The following is a 20052-nucleotide window of genomic DNA, read 5'->3' as shown; positions in this document are numbered from 1 at the left end:
ACTTGTATTCTTATTTTTTTTTACTTAAAAAATAATGATAATATTGTATATGTATCTATGTTTAAGGACAGAATCACATGTAGGTTTTCTTTTAAAGCACAGACTGACTTCAGCTAATGTTTTTACTATGAAAATGTTTCTATGCCTGTTTGTTTTATGGAAGTTTCCTATTCAAAGAACTCACAGAGCGAGATGAAAGGGATTATTTACTGTAGTCATTATTATCAGTGACACAAAGTACACGTCCGGTATCTGGCTGCATCCAGTACTGATTTTACTTTCACCCTTTGCACCTGGGAAGTTTTCTGTTTTTCCCTCAGCTGTTGCAGACATGCTCTCTCTGACGTTAAGGCAAAGATTACAGGTGAGTACGTTTTGTTTTTTTAAATTACGTGCACTTATATCTGCTTCAGGAGACCCTTTTTCTGCATGTAAGAGTAGTTGTAAATAAGTCACTTATAACTGTAAGTAGGCCAGCTTGTCACTAAACGTCAACCCTGATAAAAATGTCTGGTTTGAAGATTTTTTCTTTGTATTTTTCGGTCCAAAAGAGAAACACACACTGCTGTCCCAGTTTATTTATTTATTTTGCTGAAAGAAAGTTGACTGCACAGTCTGCACTTTATGCAAGACTTACTATACTCAACACAGCGAATACAAAAGATGAAAGGAGACTTACTTTAACATATATTTATGCTTCAACAGTAATCTGTCTATTAGGCCAAAGTAACACATAGTTGCATAACTATCATGCAGGCACAAGCTGGTTTCAACAAACAAGCCCCTCCATGTCTGACCAGCCCACACGCAGTACATTTTTCAAGTCCAAGGTTTTCCATAACTGCTCCATTGAATAACACATTTGGGGGGGTTTTGTGTTTTTTTTTTTACTGCCTTTCATTTAATGGGTTGTTTAGAACATCAAAAGCCACATTATTCTAACTCCCTTGTTTACAAACCCCAAGTGCAAAGTATTATCATTTTGAGGGATGAAAGTATTTGTGCACAGGCTTACTCTTCATCAGGGTTTCAAAAGACACCAAAGGATGAAAAAGAACCCCCCACCAGAAACTTTTCTTTTTACACTCTGCAGAGCATTTAAAGCACAATGGAGAGTTGCATCGCACCCCGTGACTTGGTATTTGTGCCTTCAAGAGGTTTTTATTAACTTCTCTGAGCAGTTTAGAACAGCAGGTCGCAAGAAATGTAACACAGTCGCCCCAGGCTGCTTACTAGTGAACAGCTTTAAAATCATTATTCAAAGAGTGTACATTTATTCAGTGACTGAAATCATTCCTGTGTGTTCATCCACTACCCCCCACGCTGCAGCCCCTTTTTCTCAGTGCTTCAGCATGTTTGGGCCAACAGAGGCAGATGACTGCAAAATCTTGCAGAAGACACCTCAGCAACAGCAGCAGCAGCGATGGGTGGACAGGACAGGAGAGCCTGGCTCAGGATGACCCAGAGATGTGGAGACTCCTGCAGCAGGAGAAGGACAGGCAGTGTCGGGGACTGGAGCTCATCGCATCAGAGGTCAGACCCCATTTAGATGAAAGAGAAGAAAATGTGATCAAAGTACCATAAGGAGATTAAATAAAAGAGGAAAAACATGAAAGCTAAATCTTCAGTAAATCTTGATTGGAAAAACAACACGTTATATGTATGATTCCCCTCAGCAGCCTGCTGCTGAGGGGAATCAAAAGTGGCTGTTTAAATGTTTGCTCTGTGTATTGCGTCACACATAATCTCTGTGCAAAATTAGTTCTGGAAAAAGAGGTGTGACAGGTAAACTGTGCTGTTCATTGTTAAATTAAAATAAAATAAAAGCAACTAGAATTGCCAGCATTAAACTGTGATTTCACAGAGTACCTGCTGTAATCTAGAATGACAGTTTCAAGTGCAAGTCTTATGGAAATGTGCTGTTCACTGTAAAATACAAGCTTTACAGTGAAATACTGTCAGCTGTTTGACTAGCATAAAATTATTATGTAACTTGTTGCTATTCTACTCCTAGAAACACATTTATAAAAATCCTGGTGCGTTAAAAAATCTCAAAACACCCAGAAAATCACTCACTGCTAGAGTTTTGGTCATGGTGGCTCAATAACCACATCACTCATGCACAGCCAGCAATCAAAATATAACTTATTGATATGAACTAAAATATTAAAAGTCCTGTGTGTATTTATGTTCAACAGAGACAAAAAATTAGTGGTGATAATCTAGTTTAGCACCGGCACCGGCATCAAAGGCACCGGCATTTACAGAGCTCAAAGAACACTACAGTCATATGCGAATTTCCTGTATTTTTACAGCTTTTTTTATATAGTGAACAATATTTAAAAAATAAGAATTTTAATTTTCCTCCTACTTGATTGTTCAATAGATGATGTCAGTCAAAAATAAATACCGGGGTAATGAGTCTATAGGCTTACATTTAACGTTAAGACCTCATTTTTTGGTCAGCCAGGATAAAAATCGGTTTTGCGACGCAAAATTCATGAAAGAGCTGCAGACTCCACAGACTTACAGTAAAATACTCCACTGAGTTTGGGCTGAAAGATGTTTTGTTCTTCACAGAGGAGCACATTTGTCAGCAGTGAAATCTCAAGTCATCAGAGTTGTAGTTTCCAGAATTTTACTGTTTTCTTCAGCATTCACCGAGATTTCCAATGCACCCCACCAACTCCTTTTAAGTCAGTTATTTTGACTAAGTGGAAGCTGTGGGAAAAGACGGGAGCTTTTATTCTTTTATTCTCCACCAATTATGCATCCACAGAACTATCACTCACGATGACATCTGAAAGGTTTAATCTTCTTTTACATGTGCTATCAGTCATTTGCCGCTCTGAGCCAACTCCCAGAGGAGAGACCCTGCTTTTTTTTCATCTTCAGGAACATAGTCAAATGATCCCATTAGGTTCCCCCCACTGATTTCTTTCACTGATCCCCACATTTAAAGCTGAGACAGAGAAGGAGGAGCGATCGTGTATGTGTGTGTTTGTGTGTGTTTGTGTGTGTCAAGATAGTGTTTCAAAATGTCATGGAAAGAGATTTATGTCACTTGGGGGACTAGTTTTAAACCCCACTGGAATGATTGAGGGATCCCTGAACAGTGACAGGTTTAGTAAAATAACAACCCAGAGGGGGCGGCTGAGGAGGACAGAGAAAGAGAAAGCGAAAGACAGTGAGAGAAGATAAGCTGAAATGTGAGTGGGAGAAAAAAAGACTGAGACAGGGAAAAAAATTCATTTACATTCATTTCCTTTTTCCGCAGCTCCATCTCTTTTCTGACATTTGACACCGTGCTGAACTTTGCAAGGATTCAGTACTAGTTAGATTCTTCTATATTCAGCCCTCAGCATCACTATAGTACCTCTAATGCACTCTGATTTCTTTAAATAATCAAATATGGCTCATTTGTAGCTTATACAATAGGCTGTTAAAAGCATCTGCTCCATTTTTGTTGCAATAAGTATTTGCAAAACAGTCGTCCTTCTGAAGATAAATAAAAGCTATATCTGGTTAAAAAAAAAACAGGTTATATTTGGTGACAGACTTCTGAAAATATAAGTAAGATAAAAATTTACTGCAGGTTTTGATGCTTTTTTGTTTGTCCCTCCAGAACTTCTGCAGTCGTGCAGCTTTGGAGGCACAGGGCTCCTGTCTGAACAACAAATACTCTGAGGGATACCCAGGACAAAGGTAATAAGCATCGCCTACTTTAAACATATATTGATTTAGTCATTAAAACTATTTTCAGAAGCCAGCACATGAAGCTTATAAAATTTCATTTAAAGGCAAATGGACTTTAAAACAAAAAGGTTTGCATTTCTTTTCCCAGCATAATTCAGGGCTGTTCACATAGCATATAGCAATATAATCCAGCTCAACACAAACTAAAAGTGCACAAAGTATATTAAAGGACAGTGACATGATATAGAGTGATATGACAGCATACGATGCAATACAGTCTGTTGAATATGATATGATTGAATGCAAAAGAAAGCAATACTATGATACTATACGATGTAATAAAATCTGATGTGATACACAACAGTGATCAGTGTTATCCATCATAGTACAGTTTCAGTAAGAAACAATAACATATAGCCAAATAAATGGAACAATACATTACGACACCCCATGATATGACAGAATACAAAGTTTGAAGATGTGATAGGATACATAAGGGTACTGCATGATTCAGTACACATGATTTGTTGCAAAATTATACAGTTATCGTACAATATGATAAATTACAATATGAAGTGTGTGCGTTACAATAACATGAGATGATTCTATGTTTCTTTTTTTGTTTTTGTCAGATACTACGGAGGTGCAGAGATTGTCGACCAGATCGAGCTGCTGTGTCAGAAGCGAGCGCTCTCGGTCTTTGGTCTGGATCCCAATCTGTGGGGCGTTAATGTTCAGCCATACTCTGGATCCCCTGCTAACTTTGCAGCCTACACCTCTGTGCTGCAGCCTCATGACCGCATCATGGGCCTGGATCTGCCTGATGGGGGACAGTGAGTCAATATGTCAAAGTTCATTCATGCTAGACATGCTCAAGCAGAGGATATTTCCATTCCCATAATAACATTTTATACAGAGCTTTTTGTCCACCCTGCACCTGCTCATCTTCTGCCCACGTGCGCTCTGTTATAATTATATATTTTGTCCTTCACATTTCAGCCTTACCCACGGCTACATGTCAGACAACAAAAGAGTCTCAGCCACCTCTATTTACTTTGAATCGATGCCTTACAAAGTGGATGTAAGTAGTATTCAAACAGAATTAAGGTTTCAAACCTGTGATCCATTTAAAGACATAAGAAAGTGTAAGCTGTTCTCTCTACCCCCTGTTCCTGAATCCCCCTCAGCCCCAAACAGGTCTCATAGATTATGACCAGCTGGAGAAGACTGCTCGCCTTTTTAGACCCAGACTTATCATAGCAGGAACCAGCGCCTACGCTCGTCTCATCGACTACTCTCGCATGAAGAAGGTGCTTCATTTAATAATGTTTACGAGAAGGTGTCTCAGAAACTTCCAACAGCTGTTAACTCTACCACAAATCAGATTACTGAGTTACTGAAGCGTGATGAGATACTTGGACATTTAAAGAAAAGCTGAGAAAGTAACAGGATTTCAGGTTTGTGGGGTTCATGTTGAGCTGTGTGTCTTTTAGTTGTGTGCGGAGCTGAGTGCCTACCTGCTGGCAGATATGGCTCATATTAGTGGCCTGGTGGCTGCAGGAGCTGTTCCCTCTCCTTTTGAGCACGCTGACCTTGTGACTTCCACCACCCATAAGTCCTTGCGTGGAGCAAGGTTAGGATCTGAGCCCTAATATGAATTAATTTTAATAAGTGTGTTGATAGTTGCCTATTCAGGTAAGAGCTTTATACATGTGATTCTGCACATGTCCAGCTAAGCACATTTGGTGTCCTTTCTCTGCTCTGCAGGGCTGGCCTGATCTTCTACCGGAAAGGTGTGAGGTCCGTGGATAAGAAAGGCAGGGAAGTCCTTTATGACCTCCAGGACAGAGTGAACTTTGCTGTGTTTCCATCACTTCAGGGAGGACCTCACAACCATGCCATTGCTGGGGTGGCTGTCGCCCTCAAACAGGTCAAGATGTGTATTTTAATCTTTAATGTTCAATAATAGCCCACAAATTCAATTAAAGGGGAAATCCTCAGACAGAACATCAGCGTAGGTCGAGTAGGTCTGGATTTGGAGTATCTGAATACAATCTTATTCTCTCACACGACATGATTTCTGCTTCTGCAGGCTTCCACTCCCATGTTCAAGAGATACATCCATCAAGTGCTGCTGAACACCAAAGCCATGGCCAATGCTTTGTTTAAGAAAGGCTACACTTTGGTGTCAGGTGCTGAGTGAGTCTATGATGTTGAAATTGTATATTTTTGCATTAAAAACAAATTATTTCATACAAATTAAAATAAACGACAAATGCTTTTGTTTTCTTTCTCTGACTATGAAATTAGACTCAGCATTTATATGAGCAGTGCATTTCTACCTCTCCAGTGCCTGATGCAATTGCTTTTGGATCACTTTGCATTTGCTTCAGCCTCATTTGCATTCTGTTTTTAAAACTTTGGAAAAGTTCACTTAAGCTTCACTTGACAGTTGAATGGAAAAAAAACAGTGAGTAATATTTTACTGTAGCAGCTGCACGTCTCCTCATTGTCTCCAGGAAAGACTTGATGAGAATTTCACCATCAGAAACATTTCCTCAAATACAGATCTTATAGATCTATCCTCCTCTTCCGTTTCTCAGGTGGAACAGACAACCACCTGGTTTTGGTTGATCTTCGACCTCGTGGTATGGATGGTGCTCGAGCTGAGAGGGTCCTAGAGCTGGTGTCAATCACGGCCAACAAGAACACCTGTCCTGGAGATAAGAGCGCCCTCACTCCAGGAGGACTTCGACTTGGTACTCGCTTTAATAGAAGTGCAGCTTGTGCAGAATGTGTTGCAAAATTTAGTAATCTAGGAAAGAGTTACAGGAGTGGAGCTACTTTGGACAGACTCTGTCAGCCACTCTGTCATTCTGCCCGTATGGCAGCAGACCCTTTCTTCTCTCTCGGAGTGTCTGACTCTGTGATGTGTCTGTGTTTCCTGCTACATGTCACTGTATCTGTAGTTCTTATCACCAGACCATCATTCAGTATGTCACCATGTACCTCAAACCAACCCTCTCTTTATGAACTATTGACAACAATCAAACCATTTAATCTAACGATTGTTTTATCTGTCACTTTCTTACAGGAGCTCCAGCTCTGACCTCTCGGCAGTTTAAGGAGGCAGATTTTGAAAAAGTTGTGGAGTTGATTGATGAAGGGATTCAGATTGCACTGGACGTGAAGAAGAAGACCGGTGAGGGAGTTTCGTCTAAACCTGTGATTCATCCAGTGGGAGTGGTGGTGTTTGGGGTTTTGTGTACAGCAGATTCACCATGCTGACATGTTGTTTGCTTACATAGATTACTAGTGCTCGAATATGTGTTCAGCATTCATTATTTCTCTTGCAGCTAAGGACTGTGGATCATTTATTAGCTGTGAGTAGGGTTCAGGAAACAAGCAAAAAGAATAAATGCAATTTTTTTGCCTTTCTGTCTCCAAACAGGAAACCTGGCTAGCTTCAAGTCATTTCTGCTGGAGGACCAAGATACAGTGTCACGCATCACAGAGCTCCGCCAGCGGGTGGAGCTATTCGCCAGGCCCTTCCCCATGCCGGGATTTACTGACCATTAGAAAAAACTCAGACAAACAAGCTGTAATGCAGAGTGTTACACTTTGTTTTGTTTTTTAGACATACATATAATGCATATAATAATATAATAATTTGGTAAAAAACAAACAAACATCAGTTTAAATTGATCAGAGTGCAACAATACAGCATGGCATTTCTACATTAACTGGAAGCATTAAAATTACCAGCTGAGCTGAAAAATGTAACATAGTAACAGATATTGATATGGACAGAAATGCCAGGTGAGGTGAATGCATTAAAAATAAATGATAAAAGTCACAACTCGTTAAAAAATGACTCTAAGGAGGTTGGAAAGAAAGCAACTCAGCTTCTCAGCTCAGCTCCAAGAGACTTCTTCAGTTCTAACTCTGCATTTCTAAGTAGCATGTAAACATTCATTATGTATAACATTGTACTAATGCAGACATTTAAAATGTCTTCATAGGAGAATGTGTATGTTTTAAAAGGTAATGTAAACTACTGCAGTGTTCTTATAGAGTGTTATAAATAACTACTACATACACTGCAGTTTATAGCTAATCTGTGCTAAGTTACATTCAAGTGGATACTATTAACTTCTGTTTCAGCGATCAATTTAGTGGAACAATTTATTATATACATTGACTATAAAGGATCTAAAGTGATTTGATTTGTTACTAGCTTGCAGTGATAGGTGGATAGTAGTGATTATATTCATAAAAATGGTATTCAATAGGACTAGAGTGTAAATGGTACACAGCAATGGACCTAAATTGTGAGTTAACAGCACTCTGGAATTTGCTTTCGCCTTCTTGTCAGGACTGTTGTTTGCTGCCCAAACACAAGAAGGACCCTTATGTGCTTTCGGGTATTTTTGGCATTTGGTTGCTAAGTCTGCTTTAGAGCTTTTACTGACTTCAGGCTTTGTTCTGCACTCTGGGAAACTTGCAGCAGCTGTGTTGGGAATTGAGCACAGGTTCAGTTTACATCCACAGATCCACTAACATGAATAGAAAACAGTAAAGTAGCACAGGCGTTTCAAAACAAGGCTTCAGATTTGTGTGTATGTGTGTGTGTCTAATGTAATAGTAGCTTTTGTAGTTTTACTTTGACTTCTATAGAAATCATTTCTGAGGAATGTATAACATGAATATGCATCTTTTAAACTGCAATAAAACTGATGCTGAATATTTACATGTTAAATTTTCTATGGTTTTTTTTTGCATGTATTTTTTTTACCTGCTGCTGAGTTGCATGTCACCGAGCAGTTGATGATTTATGTGTGTTATCCCAAGAGGGAGGAGCATCTTCAGATTCTGTAAACACTGATCCATGTTAAGCTGCTGGAATTTCCTCTGCTCATGTCCTCTCACTGTTTACTTCTGGGAATAGTCAAGAAAAAGAAAATAAAAAGTAGTCCCCAAACAGTGTCAGCGGATCACAGCTTCAGGTTCACAAAAGGAAAAAACAACTTTGGATCATTTGATTTGTTTCCGTAGTACTTTAGATGTCTGAATTGTTTGGTTTGACTTCCTCTCTCAGTTGGACGTTGATATTTTTTCTATTGAATAAGGTATTTCATGATATGATTGGGTCCAAAATTTGTTGGAGGAACAAAAATTATTTTTGTAGTTTTGTCTCCGTAAACCACAACTGAGCAAATTAAGGTTTGACTGTGCAGTTCAGACTTTCAAATAAATAACAGAAGTATCACATTAACATGCTACTATTTTTATAGAACATTACAGCCCATTTTCTGAAGCTCAAAAGTACTAGGACAAACTAACATAATTTTAAATACAAGAATTGTTTTATATATTGGGATGAAAATCTTTTGCAGTCAGTGACTGCATGAAGTCTTGAAGCTGACATCACAGAATACTGTGTTTCCTCCCTTGAGATGCTCTCCTACGTGTTTACTGCAGCTGCCTTCAGCGACAGCTAGTTTGAGGGTTTCTCTGCCTTCAGCTTTGTCTTCAGGTGACTGACTTGGTCATTGAAGAATATCCCATTTATTTATTTTGTGAAACCTGTGCAGCTTCTTGCTTTGGATCATTATCCATTTGCACCGTGAGGTGCTGGGCCATCAGTTTTGCAGCACTTGAGCAGCAAGTATAGCCCTGTTCACGTCACGCCTTTTGGAAGTTGGCAAAAGCATCTCAATTTGAGCCTGGATTTTCACCTAATTTGTTGTCCCCAGTCTTTTTCTTATTGTTGAATCATGCACTCTGATCTTAACTCAGACAAGTGAGGCCTGCAGATCTTTAGATGTTGTTCTAGGTTCTTTTTTGACCTCCTGGATGAATCGTCAAAAAAAAAAAAAGAAATCTGCAAAATCTTTTAGCTTACTTCACTTTGTCAAACAGTTTCTATTTAAGTGATTTCTTGGTTCAACAGATCTTGCAGTATAGCAGCAATTTTGAAGTCCTATCCTAGCTTTTGGAAATTTGACATAATGAGCATGGCACGGAACGTGACTGGGAAACTGAGTGAAACTGTAGGCCTATATGACAGTGACAGGTGAATTACAGATTAGGGTTATCCTAAAAGCCTTATTGTGGGACCGTGAATTAAAAAAGAAAGTTTATGTTTTAATAATTAAGACCTGAAATTAGCAGTTGAAACCATAAACTCATCAGGAAATTATTTACTGAGGACATGGATCAAAGGAGCAGTAGAGCAGCATCCCTCAGGTATGCAGCCTCTTCGAATCAGACACTACATCCAGTTTTTACACACGGTCTGTGTCCATTAACCCCTGCCACAGCATCCAAAAATAGTAGTTCCTTTTACTTTTTGTATTCCCACAGAACCGTGTTTAACAGCGTTACACACAGACTCACAAGGTGCTGGACACATCACCATAGCTGCTCGTGACAAAAGCAACCAGGATGTTAACATAGATAAACATAAAAGTTGTTATTTAATTTATATTAAGGCGTCATTGAGTGTTTTAAAGGCACCTATAAAAATATATATTATTATCATTGTTATTTATTTTAGAAATACTGTTGCCTTATGTCGTTGCATAATTCTAGTAAACACTGACACCTTATAAAATACTTGACAAGATGAGAGCATTATGTAACACCAGAATCCTTGACTATCTTTATTAAACCTTCAGACCTTCCATTTTTGTTTATTTAAAAGCTTCCTCTCCCACTGTTTCTCTGCAGTAACATTTTTACCCCCCATAGACACATAAAAAGAGCTTGCCTCCTCTTTCTGTCTCTCTGGGCTGAGAGGATATTTCATTTTTGATGTATTTATTTATTATTCTGTGAGGATTTCCCCTGAGACACTGAGTGCTTTGTAAAGCAGCACTAAATTAGCATCAAACACGAAGCGCTGCTGCTGCCTATTGGAGCATTAAATATTTAATTTACCAACAAACTGAATGGACTTTTGTTTTGAGTCAGTCGTGTCTTCCAGTGTTTTGGATGAAGTTCATTGCTTCAGTTTCTGCCAGAGGAATGTGTGCCCTCCACAGAGACCAGGCAGCAGATTCACAGGTTAAAGGTCAGGGATGTTCTCAGCTCTGTCGTCAGAAAAGACACACAAACAAACCCAAGGACGCACAGACACATGCACACACGGAGGACCACAACACAAAAATAACAGCTCATCTGCTTCATCTCCGTGCCTCTTTCTCATGACCTGACAGCTCCTGTGGGTTTGCGCGAAACCGTTTGACCCCCTCATGTTCTGTCGTCCTAGCTCTCCTTACTGCCACAGCCGTCCTTGTGATGTTCACAAGGAGGAGAATTTTTTGATGTTCACTATTCTTCTTTCAGATGGTATTTTTTTGTTTGTTTGACTGTTTGTAAAATTATCTTTTTTATAAATGAGACTGACCTTCAGCCAAAACACCAAGAGATCCGCCCCCAAAAACGATCACGTTTGTAATTCGTGTACGCTTGAGTAAGAAGGGCGTTCTCCTAAACGTTCCTTCAGTTTGTGTTCATTTTACTTTTCTCTGCTTATAAAAAACAACAAACATACATAAAGTAGAGATGAAGAGGCGTTCCGCATGAGCCTAAAATCTGAATTTGTTTTTTTCCTGTTTATATTTCAGTCTGTATGTTTGTTCACCCACCATCCACTACTTTAGGAGACAGATGTGAATATGAATATTCTTAATACTTTAATGCTGCACTTTACACTGTGCAAAAACATCCAATATTCCAATTAAATGTGAAAATTGTGGTTTTATTGTGTGTTTATTCCTTTTTTTTTTCATTGTTCTTGTTGATTGTAAGATTACTTGGTTTTGTTTTAGCATATTCGGTGATGCAGAAGCCCAAGAAAGTTTATTTAACTGAACAAAAATTGCTTCTGTTTGCAATATGGAAAGCATACTAAATGTATTACCTTGTTTTAGATTAAGTCATTGTGATTTATGTGTAAGCTAATGTAATTTAATTTCTTTATATTTTGCTTCCAAAGAGCCAGGCTTTCCTGTAATCTTTTAAAGTTGTCTTGAGCAACAGTGCTCCAAGCTTTCTGAAGGTCTTTCAGATTTTTTCTTTGGACATTGGCTGCTTTTTCACTCAGTTTTAGTCCAGTCTTCTATTTATTAAGTGACTTAATACTGACATATGAATTATTCATGTGTAAAAAATGCACCTAACTCACAGGATGAACCAATGTTGTATCTACACATAACAGGAAACTTGGCAATTGTTAGGAACTTTACTAGCAGCCTGTCTCAGAAACAACTAATTTGTTCCCATTTCTCAAAGTTTGACAGGCATAAAATAGTATTTCTGCACCAACGAGGTGATTCAAAAATAGCTATTAGCTGAAAACTTGGAATATCTCAGCCTGCTGTGCGATATGCCTTCAAAATTGTGAAGGAAATGGACAAGAGGAGGACAAAAGAAGAAGTGGTCGGCAGGTAAACAGTATCTGATAGTCATGTCCTTAAAAAACAGGAAAGTAAATCCAGCAAAGACCTGGCACAGGACCTGAACGACAACAGTGAGTGTTTACAGCCATCTGTAAAAAACAGTGGAGCTCTGTTATAGTTTGGAGATGCATATCAGTCAGAGTTTTGGGGGATCTTGTACAAGAAAGGTATCGTCAGATTTTGGTCTATCATGCAGTACAATGTAGAACCCACCTGATTGTCAGCAGCTTCATTTTTCAGCATGATCCCAAATATGTTGCCAGTACAGTAAAAGCATACCTGGATAGAAAAACACACAATGTATTGGCCTCCCCATTGACCTCAACATTACTGAAGGTATCTGGGGAGGCCAATCATCTTGACAGAGAACAAACCAAAAGGGACCAACCATCCAAAGAAGAGCTTTGGATGCCCTTCAAGAGAAGGAGAGAACGATTCCTGAAGACTACTAAAAGAAATTATTGGAAAGCTGCCTAAAACAGTTCAGTCTGTGTTGAAGAACAAAGGTGGTCATACCAGATATTGACTAGCTTGGAAGAACTGTGCAGACTGTTTTTATATTTTATGTATGTTTGCACCTATTCCCAGCAAAACACAAAGAAACGAGAGGTAAATTAAGACTTTTTCATGTCCTATATATTAATGGAAAATAAGATGGTGTGTGTAGGACACGTGCACAGGTTATACATCAAAGTCTTTCAGGGGGAGGACTGTTGAGCGTCCTGCCTTGGCTGTCATTCATCAAAGATGGTGAGCTCCTGTCACACACACTGGTACACACGGATAAACACAAATACAAAATGCAACCACACACATTAAATGCAGTTGTAAAAACACTAATCAGGCTGCAGAGTGACAGCTGCATTGCCAACAGATGGATCGGTTCCATCAGAGTTACTGAATGCGTAGGTGTGGAAAAAGATCGGTATCTGGCTCCGTTCGGTGCAGGTGTTTGAGGAAAGTCACCTGTGTATGCGCTGGAAAGTGCAGAGTGACAACAAAGGCTCTTCTAAACACAAATAACACTTTATTTATTGAAAGAATTCAGCAAAGTTGATGCATCTCATCTTTTTTCATAACTTACACAGTCATCGCTGAATTTAGTGGCTGCTAAACCTACAATCATGTGACAGTTATGAAGGAATACATGCAGTCTGGTCACACTAATATGACCTTCACTGTGATGCAGCACAGCAGGCCAGTGTCATGTTATGAAAAGCTGGTGCAATTAAAGCTCCTCACTTGCACAAATAATGAGGAAAACAAAAAAATCAGCAACAGAGGAAGAGTGTATACAGAAGTTTGAAATACAACCTTCAGGAAGTGAAAACCACAGCAAAAAGCAGTACAAAGCATTTACAGGCTTCATCTCCTCATTTTACTTTTATGATCAATCATTTCTAGATATAGAATAGTTGACTTTTTCTTCTTATTAAAGGCAACTCAGTTGATTTCTGTCCAACACATAAAACAGATCTACCCAACCCTGACTATATTTTCATATACTACTCGTGTGTTTACATATAAATATTTGAATACCATGAAACCTTCTCAAACAGACCAATATGATGGGCTTGTATTTGTGATTACAATTGTCTGAACATGCAAAACCATTGTTCCGGTGCCAGCAATGTGTTGCCAGACATACGATAAAGGCTGAGTTTGTGCATATATGTGGAAACAAGCCTGTTTTTCTATCATGCATATGGGCCTTCAGGATTGATTGACCGACAATCCCGGTCACATTAACCAGGTCACCAGCAGCTCTGCAAACATCACACAGAATCAGAGACACTAAAGGCGCATCCTGATCTGGACTCTGTTTCCCCCGTCTGCAGCGTATTTATAATATTTATGTCCAAAATGCTAACTATAAGTAACTTGACTAGATGTAAATATTCCATGTGATTTTATTACACAAGTAATTATTTCTGGATTCTTGATTTATTTACATTCAGTTTATCAGTTTATACCAAGTATGTTTTCTTAATGATTATTTCAGATGCATTTTACACAAAATTATTCATTTTTATGAGGCCAAAGAATTTTTTTTTCTTGAGTATAGGAAGGGCAGGGGGGATGAGTCTGACCCAAGATCAGGATCTGTCATCCTTTATGGGGTTTTTTTGTTTTTTAATTACACTCTGGTTTGTGAGACTCAGAAGTCAGGTCCCTCTTTCTTCAGGTTTTTGTAGTCTGTGGTGATGGCCACAAACTGGGGGGGAAAGTAGAAAAAGACTGTGTTTGTGTACGTTGATTTAACGATCAATCGACAGTAAAACACAGTCAGATTAGAGTTCATGTGCTGCCTTACCTTGTACTGGTAAGTCGGGTCAAGTTTATTCCATGGCTCTGGGTTGTTGGTCTTGTCCCAGCTGAAGACACAGAGAAAATTAAATGATTAAATCTGATGAAAAGTTAATCAAGCTCTCTCCTGAGAGCTTTTTTGTTTCATCCCCGCTTTGTTCAACTGGTAAATAGAATAAGAAAGAAGCTAAAGAAACAACAAGACAGTGCTCCATCCCGTGAGGTCTTGTAAAAAGCATTTAGCCATGTCTGCTGTTGTTGGAGTTTCTTATATCAAGCGCTTGGGAAACAGCAGGAGAAGAGAAAGTCCAAGCAAAAAGGATAAGAGTAGGCAGGACTCCGTGTGACAGAAACCATCCTGAAACAAATCCCTCCACTTAGAATGTGAAACATTTATTCATCTCCTCTCCGCACGCCTTTGAATAAATTTTAACAAATGTGCATTTCAGGGTGAAATCAAGCCTATCACAGAAGGACGGCTAAGTCCTTTCTCTGTTTGGAGTCCATCTGTGATCATCCAGTAGGTGGGGACTGGTTGCTCTTTGGAAGTTGCATGCAATTAAAGTGAAAACAAAACTAAACAGATGTGCGAACCTGAGGAAACACAGGGTCTCCCAGCTGTGACACATTTCATTAAAAGATGGTGGGATAATGACTTTTAGCTTGTTGTTTTTTGTCAGTTGAAAAACAGTAATGATAACGAACAATTAAATTATGTTTTTAAAAAGTTCTCACACGTGATCAAAAGTCAGAAATTTATGTGTGCTTACGTAACATGGGGTCCTCTGGCCAGCCGGATCAGATACAAGGATGCTCCGCCCATTCCCAAACAAATGAAGAAGAACTGGGGGATGAGCTACAGAAAAATAAGAATTAGGCTTCTACACATATTTTACACTTAAACCATAAAAGACAACACATTTACGCCTACATGCTAATCTGCACCACACTCTTCACTGGTGTATTGGCAGCTGTACCTTTTGCTGCAAGGCCAAGATGCTGTTTTGTTTTAACATAATGGACGTTTGACTTAAAAAGAAAGAGCTCAGGAAACTCAGGAAAGCTGATAAAATACATTTCAGCCAGATGCATCGTAGACCACCCTGAAGACAGATGAAGACCCCAGGGACTGCCACATCCAGGGCTGATATACGTAATCTGGATATTTTTCTGCCAGCAGCAGTTTGTTTGTCTTATGTGATTTAGAAAAACAGAGCTGGCATTTACTCCCTTCAAATGATCGTTTGGAGCATTATTTCTATTTCGGCTGATTTTTCATTTTTATTTATTTGTCATTCTGCAGTCCTTATTCAAGATAAACTCATACCACCCTGAATATATTCACAAAAATCCATTGTTACCATGTGCACAATAACAGGAAGGGTAGTATAACTTGTCTCTTTGTATGTTACTTTTAGGGAACATGTGGGCTGCGTTGTTCTTTCTTTTGGCATAGAAGTTCACTGGTGACGCTTGATGATTCTTCTTGGTGAAGCCAAATCTTCTTATTCATTTATTTATTTATTTTACACTTCAGCTAACCTGTCATTTTCAGATTTGTCATCACAGCATCCAAGTGTGTTAAATCCCCACCTCCATGACTGAGAATAAAAAAGAAAATCCAGATTTGTCGGTCACAAAAAACAGAAATGTTAAAGGTTGTTAAATAACTATTATCACGATGGGAAGCTGTTAGTCCTTTCCAGCACTGCATCATCTTCAGCCTCGTGACTCCTGACAGTCTGCAAGTCGAATGTCTCAGTAAGAAAAAGCACATTCCTTGAATTTCAAGACAGATGCGGCACATCTTTTTTTTAAGCTAAAGTGAGGCGCGATGTGAGCCAACTTATTCAGCTGTGAGAAACTTTCTTCTAAATTAGCTGTCAGCCTTAAGCAATAGCATCATTTATTCAAAAACAGACACTCGATTTAAAACTGAGTCTATACTTAATATCTGCCGTAACAGAGGTGATCTGAGCAGCTGGCCCACTGAAGCTCAGGGGATTGAGTCTTGGCCTGCTGTTGCTCCGTCACCCTGCATCATCCCAGTGAACGTGCTGACACACATCTGGCGCATGTCTGTGCGTGTTTTATATAATTAAATCTCAGAGGGAAATTTTGTACTTCTGACTTCTCTGTCAGTAACTTCTTTAAAAAAAAACTTTTGCTGCTGCTTTTACAGAATTTTCTTGTTATTTCAAATTATATGACGTAAATAAAATGACAAACAAATAAATATTTGTTTAAGATAAAACTGTTTAATTCTAGTTTAATGCTGTAAATAAAATTCAAATTTGATGCACTGAGTGTAAAACAACACAAAAAATACAGTAAAAGAAGAAAAGTTTCTGTATTTTTTTATTATTATTTTCATAATGTGTGATTTAGTACTACATAAACCCACCCTCACCTCCGTGTTTTACAGCTGGCACACCAAACCTGCTGAACTCCATCTGGTCCAATAAAACAATGTGTTTTGGTTCACTCCACCAAAACAATGTGCTGCCACTGTTGATTAGACCTAATTCCAAGTCCTCTGGAAAAGCTTTACTTTGCAAGCAGCGATTTTTCTGCTCTGACATCCCCCGTGGAGACTGACTTTATGCAATGAGCTTTACACTGCCTGAGCCGTCACTGAAACACCAATTTTCACAGTTAATCTTTGTGCCAAGTAAGAAGCACTTGCCTGCTTATTTTTTGGATAGTTGAAAGAAATAGTGTGCAGCATGCCATATTATTTATTTCCAATATGGCAACTGTGCCTTGTCTTCCTGGTCCACATTAGCACTGCTGCAAGTGTTTTTCATTTTTACGAAGCCACAGATGCACAAAGGTATTTATTAAGAGGTTAGTGATCACTGGTTCTAAGGAACTTCACATGCTGGATTTCCATGTGCCATTTTTTTTCGGGTACAAGAATTTTCTGACATTCACACACTTGTGAAAAGTGTATTTTTGGACACAGTCTGTATAACTGACCCTCAGTCTGTCTTTGTCTTAGTGCTGCCACCACCTATCTGTCTGTCTCATTCTGGTTTTAATCACTGGTTCCATCTCCTCTCTGTCTGTCTCCCTGACTCTCGATCTACTTTCCCATCTGACCAACGATGCATTCATCTGGCTCATTCTCTGTCTGTGGGGCTCAGAGTTTCGGACTCTCTCTAACAGCCTTTCAGTCTCTCCTTCTTTCTGTTTGTTGTAACTTGATCAAGGAGGGTTGTAGAGTCTCACAGGGATTTGCCTCCTGCAGCTCTTCCCTCACTCCCGCTCTCCCTTAGAGTCTGTCTCTCAGTATCTCTGCCTGTCAGGATGATAGACCACATCACGGAGCGCTGGTAGAGTCTCATACGGATTTCTTCCCCGCTGCTTCTCTCTCTCTTCCCTTCTCCTGGGAGGCCAGTGAGAAGAAGTTAAAACTCTGTCACTCCCCTCTCTGACAGCAGAGCCGGTTAAAAACTGCAAAAATAATCCCCTGCCCTGTAGGGACAACTCAAATTTAAAAATTTCTTACTAAACATTTGTGAACTGCTTAGATTTTTGTCAGTTTAGATTTAAGGGGTTTGCGGAAGTCGCTGATGTGTTTTTGATGTCTTAAGCTTCTCAGTTCAGCTTGATTTTGAAACGAGCAACTGGAGCAATTTAACAGACTGAAACAGAGCTAAGATAAGATTAGATGAGACAAAATTAGACTTCTAAACAGACCTGCTGCTTTAACCAGTTCATTTACCTGTTACATATATACACTACTTAGGATGTCATGAAGTTTGCGTTAATACAGGCACTAGAATCAAATCAGTTATGTGCAGCAATTGTTAACATTGGGCAATACTTTCTTTGAGCATAGTCTAAACCAATATATATATAAACCTGTGGGTTTAATACTATTTTAACGAGCTGAAAAAAAAGAACCATCCTAGGATTCAAGTGTTTATCCAACCTCGCTAGTGACAAACTGAGTTTCTAGTGCAGCTTTGGTTTTGTTTCATTCAGTGAAGCATGTTTGAATAATTTCAACACACTAAGCAAAATTTCAGAAATGCAGAGCAGTTGATGGATTTCTATTAAAATGTAAGTTACATGTTAAAAGAAGCTGGACATGGCTTATCAAAATTTGAAACACCTAAAAACTGATCGAGAATTTAAAAGATTACTTACACCGGGGTGCTTCTTAGCATGCTCGACTGCTGCCCGAAACATCATTGCTCCAGTTTACAGTAAATCAGGAACAATGCATGAAAAGAAATGAATTCAGGCCTTTGTTCACAGCAAACACAAGCTTTGCACAGCCGAGCCCAGACGGGATGTAGACCTGTTGCTGGGAGAGGCGGGAGAAGGAGGAGAGAGAGGAGGAGGTCGTTTTACATCTGATTACAGCCACTGCTGTTCCCCTGTTGGGTAATTACACTGTGCTGGACACTGGTTAATAGTTTGTATTTAAACGGAAAAGTTTCGCCCCAGTAAACCGTTATTTGATATCCAGAAAAGAGACATTTGATGCTATCAGGCCATTCAATTAAAAGAAGTAGGGTTGTCTCAGACCTCAGAGGCGTTTTCTCTACCATTTCCCTCACTGTGTTTAAAGACTTGTCGGTCATTTGGGAGCTGACTAAAGGAAATGGAAAACCATTTGAACGCTGTGTCCTTTTAAATGCCATTAGGGAATATGGACCCTTGTCAGATCCACAAAGAGAAGACCCAAGTCCTGAATGAGGCTCATTCTTGCGTGAGCGTGTTTTGATCCTGAATAATTAAGTTAACCAAATGTTCGTTTGATTGTTGCTAAAATACAATTTACACAATCTTAATGAAATGCGCTTTTGCGATGTGTCCATATTGCATGCTCTTTAGCAGCAGATTCTCTGGGCTTGACTTGGCAACCAAAGTCAAGGATGCTCAACCAGCATGTTTGCTTTATTTCAGCACAGTCAGAGAGCTAGATGCACACCAAGTGTGTGAAATGTGGCAACACAGTTTAAGCCATCTAAAAAAAAAAGGAAAATCTAAAAAGCAAACATAACCCAGTTTAGTCTGAACACCAGAAGTAACACGTACCCTTCACATTACGGCCGTTGCTGTGATTAAATAAAGGTAAAACCATCAATGAGCAGAGGTCAGGGCGACAACGCTTATCAGCTACACTGTTGCGTTTTAAAGGGTTATTGCACTGATTGATGATGATAGAAGTAGAGCCGCTAACGTACGTGCTCGCTCGCGTAAAATGCACGCTGCCTTTGGTCATCAAAAGAAAATGTCCCAGTCCCAGTCTGCCTAATGGACCCGTGTCTCTGATTCACTGCACTTCAATTTAATTAGAAGTGAAAACAAATACAACTCAATTTAATAAACGATGGCCTCACTTTCAACTCCACAGATGTGTTGTCCCAGATGTCTGTGCTAGATAATAAAGCAGCATAATAAAAGTCGACATGATGAGTGCTGTGGTTAAAACAGGTTTAAATAATTTTCTGTCTACACGTTTTAATTTTTTAAATACTATTTTAGCCTTTTTTTTCTTCTTACAAATGAAAATGGATCATTTGCACAGCTAGACCGACAAGGTTTTTCATAACAGCAGAGATTCATT

The 20052-nt window shown here is 39.1% G+C and overlaps 2 protein-coding genes and 1 long non-coding RNA gene across 3 annotated transcripts; 1 reads left to right on the top strand and 2 right to left on the bottom strand.

The window, feature by feature from the left end:
* The first annotated feature begins 75 nt into the window (after positions 1 to 75).
* On the top strand, positions 76 to 8446 carry LOC113013289 (serine hydroxymethyltransferase, mitochondrial-like). The gene is made up of 12 exons (XM_026154082.2): positions 76 to 364; positions 1330 to 1533; positions 3626 to 3705; positions 4329 to 4529; positions 4696 to 4777; positions 4884 to 5006; positions 5190 to 5329; positions 5464 to 5626; positions 5789 to 5888; positions 6300 to 6455; positions 6791 to 6898; positions 7148 to 8446. The coding sequence occupies exons 1-12, from the start codon at positions 332 to 334 to the stop codon at positions 7273 to 7275; spliced, it is 1518 nt and encodes a 505-aa protein (XP_026009867.1). The 5' UTR covers positions 76 to 331; the 3' UTR covers positions 7276 to 8446.
* On the bottom strand, positions 564 to 4333 carry LOC145423333 (uncharacterized). The gene is made up of 2 exons (XR_013904381.1): positions 2531 to 4333; positions 564 to 1479 (listed from the first exon to the last, which is right to left on the bottom strand). It is a non-coding gene; the product is annotated as an uncharacterized LOC145423333 (long non-coding RNA).
* Positions 8447 to 13171: 4725 nt separating the features above from the next.
* ndufa4l2a (NDUFA4 mitochondrial complex associated like 2a) lies at positions 13172 to 18877 on the bottom strand. Its single transcript, XM_026155221.2, has 4 exons — positions 18624 to 18877; positions 15239 to 15324; positions 14476 to 14536; positions 13172 to 14376 (listed from the first exon to the last, which is right to left on the bottom strand). The coding sequence occupies exons 1-4, from the start codon at positions 18666 to 18668 to the stop codon at positions 14320 to 14322; spliced, it is 249 nt and encodes an 82-aa protein (XP_026011006.1). The 5' UTR covers positions 18669 to 18877; the 3' UTR covers positions 13172 to 14319.
* Positions 18878 to 20052: the final 1175 nt, after the last annotated feature.

This window comes from Astatotilapia calliptera, chromosome 20, assembly GCF_964374335.1.
Source record: "Astatotilapia calliptera chromosome 20, fAstCal68.1, whole genome shotgun sequence".
In the NCBI taxonomy this organism is placed as follows: domain Eukaryota; kingdom Metazoa; phylum Chordata; class Actinopteri; order Cichliformes; family Cichlidae; genus Astatotilapia; species Astatotilapia calliptera.
This window is presented reverse-complemented; position numbering and strand designations above follow the sequence as displayed.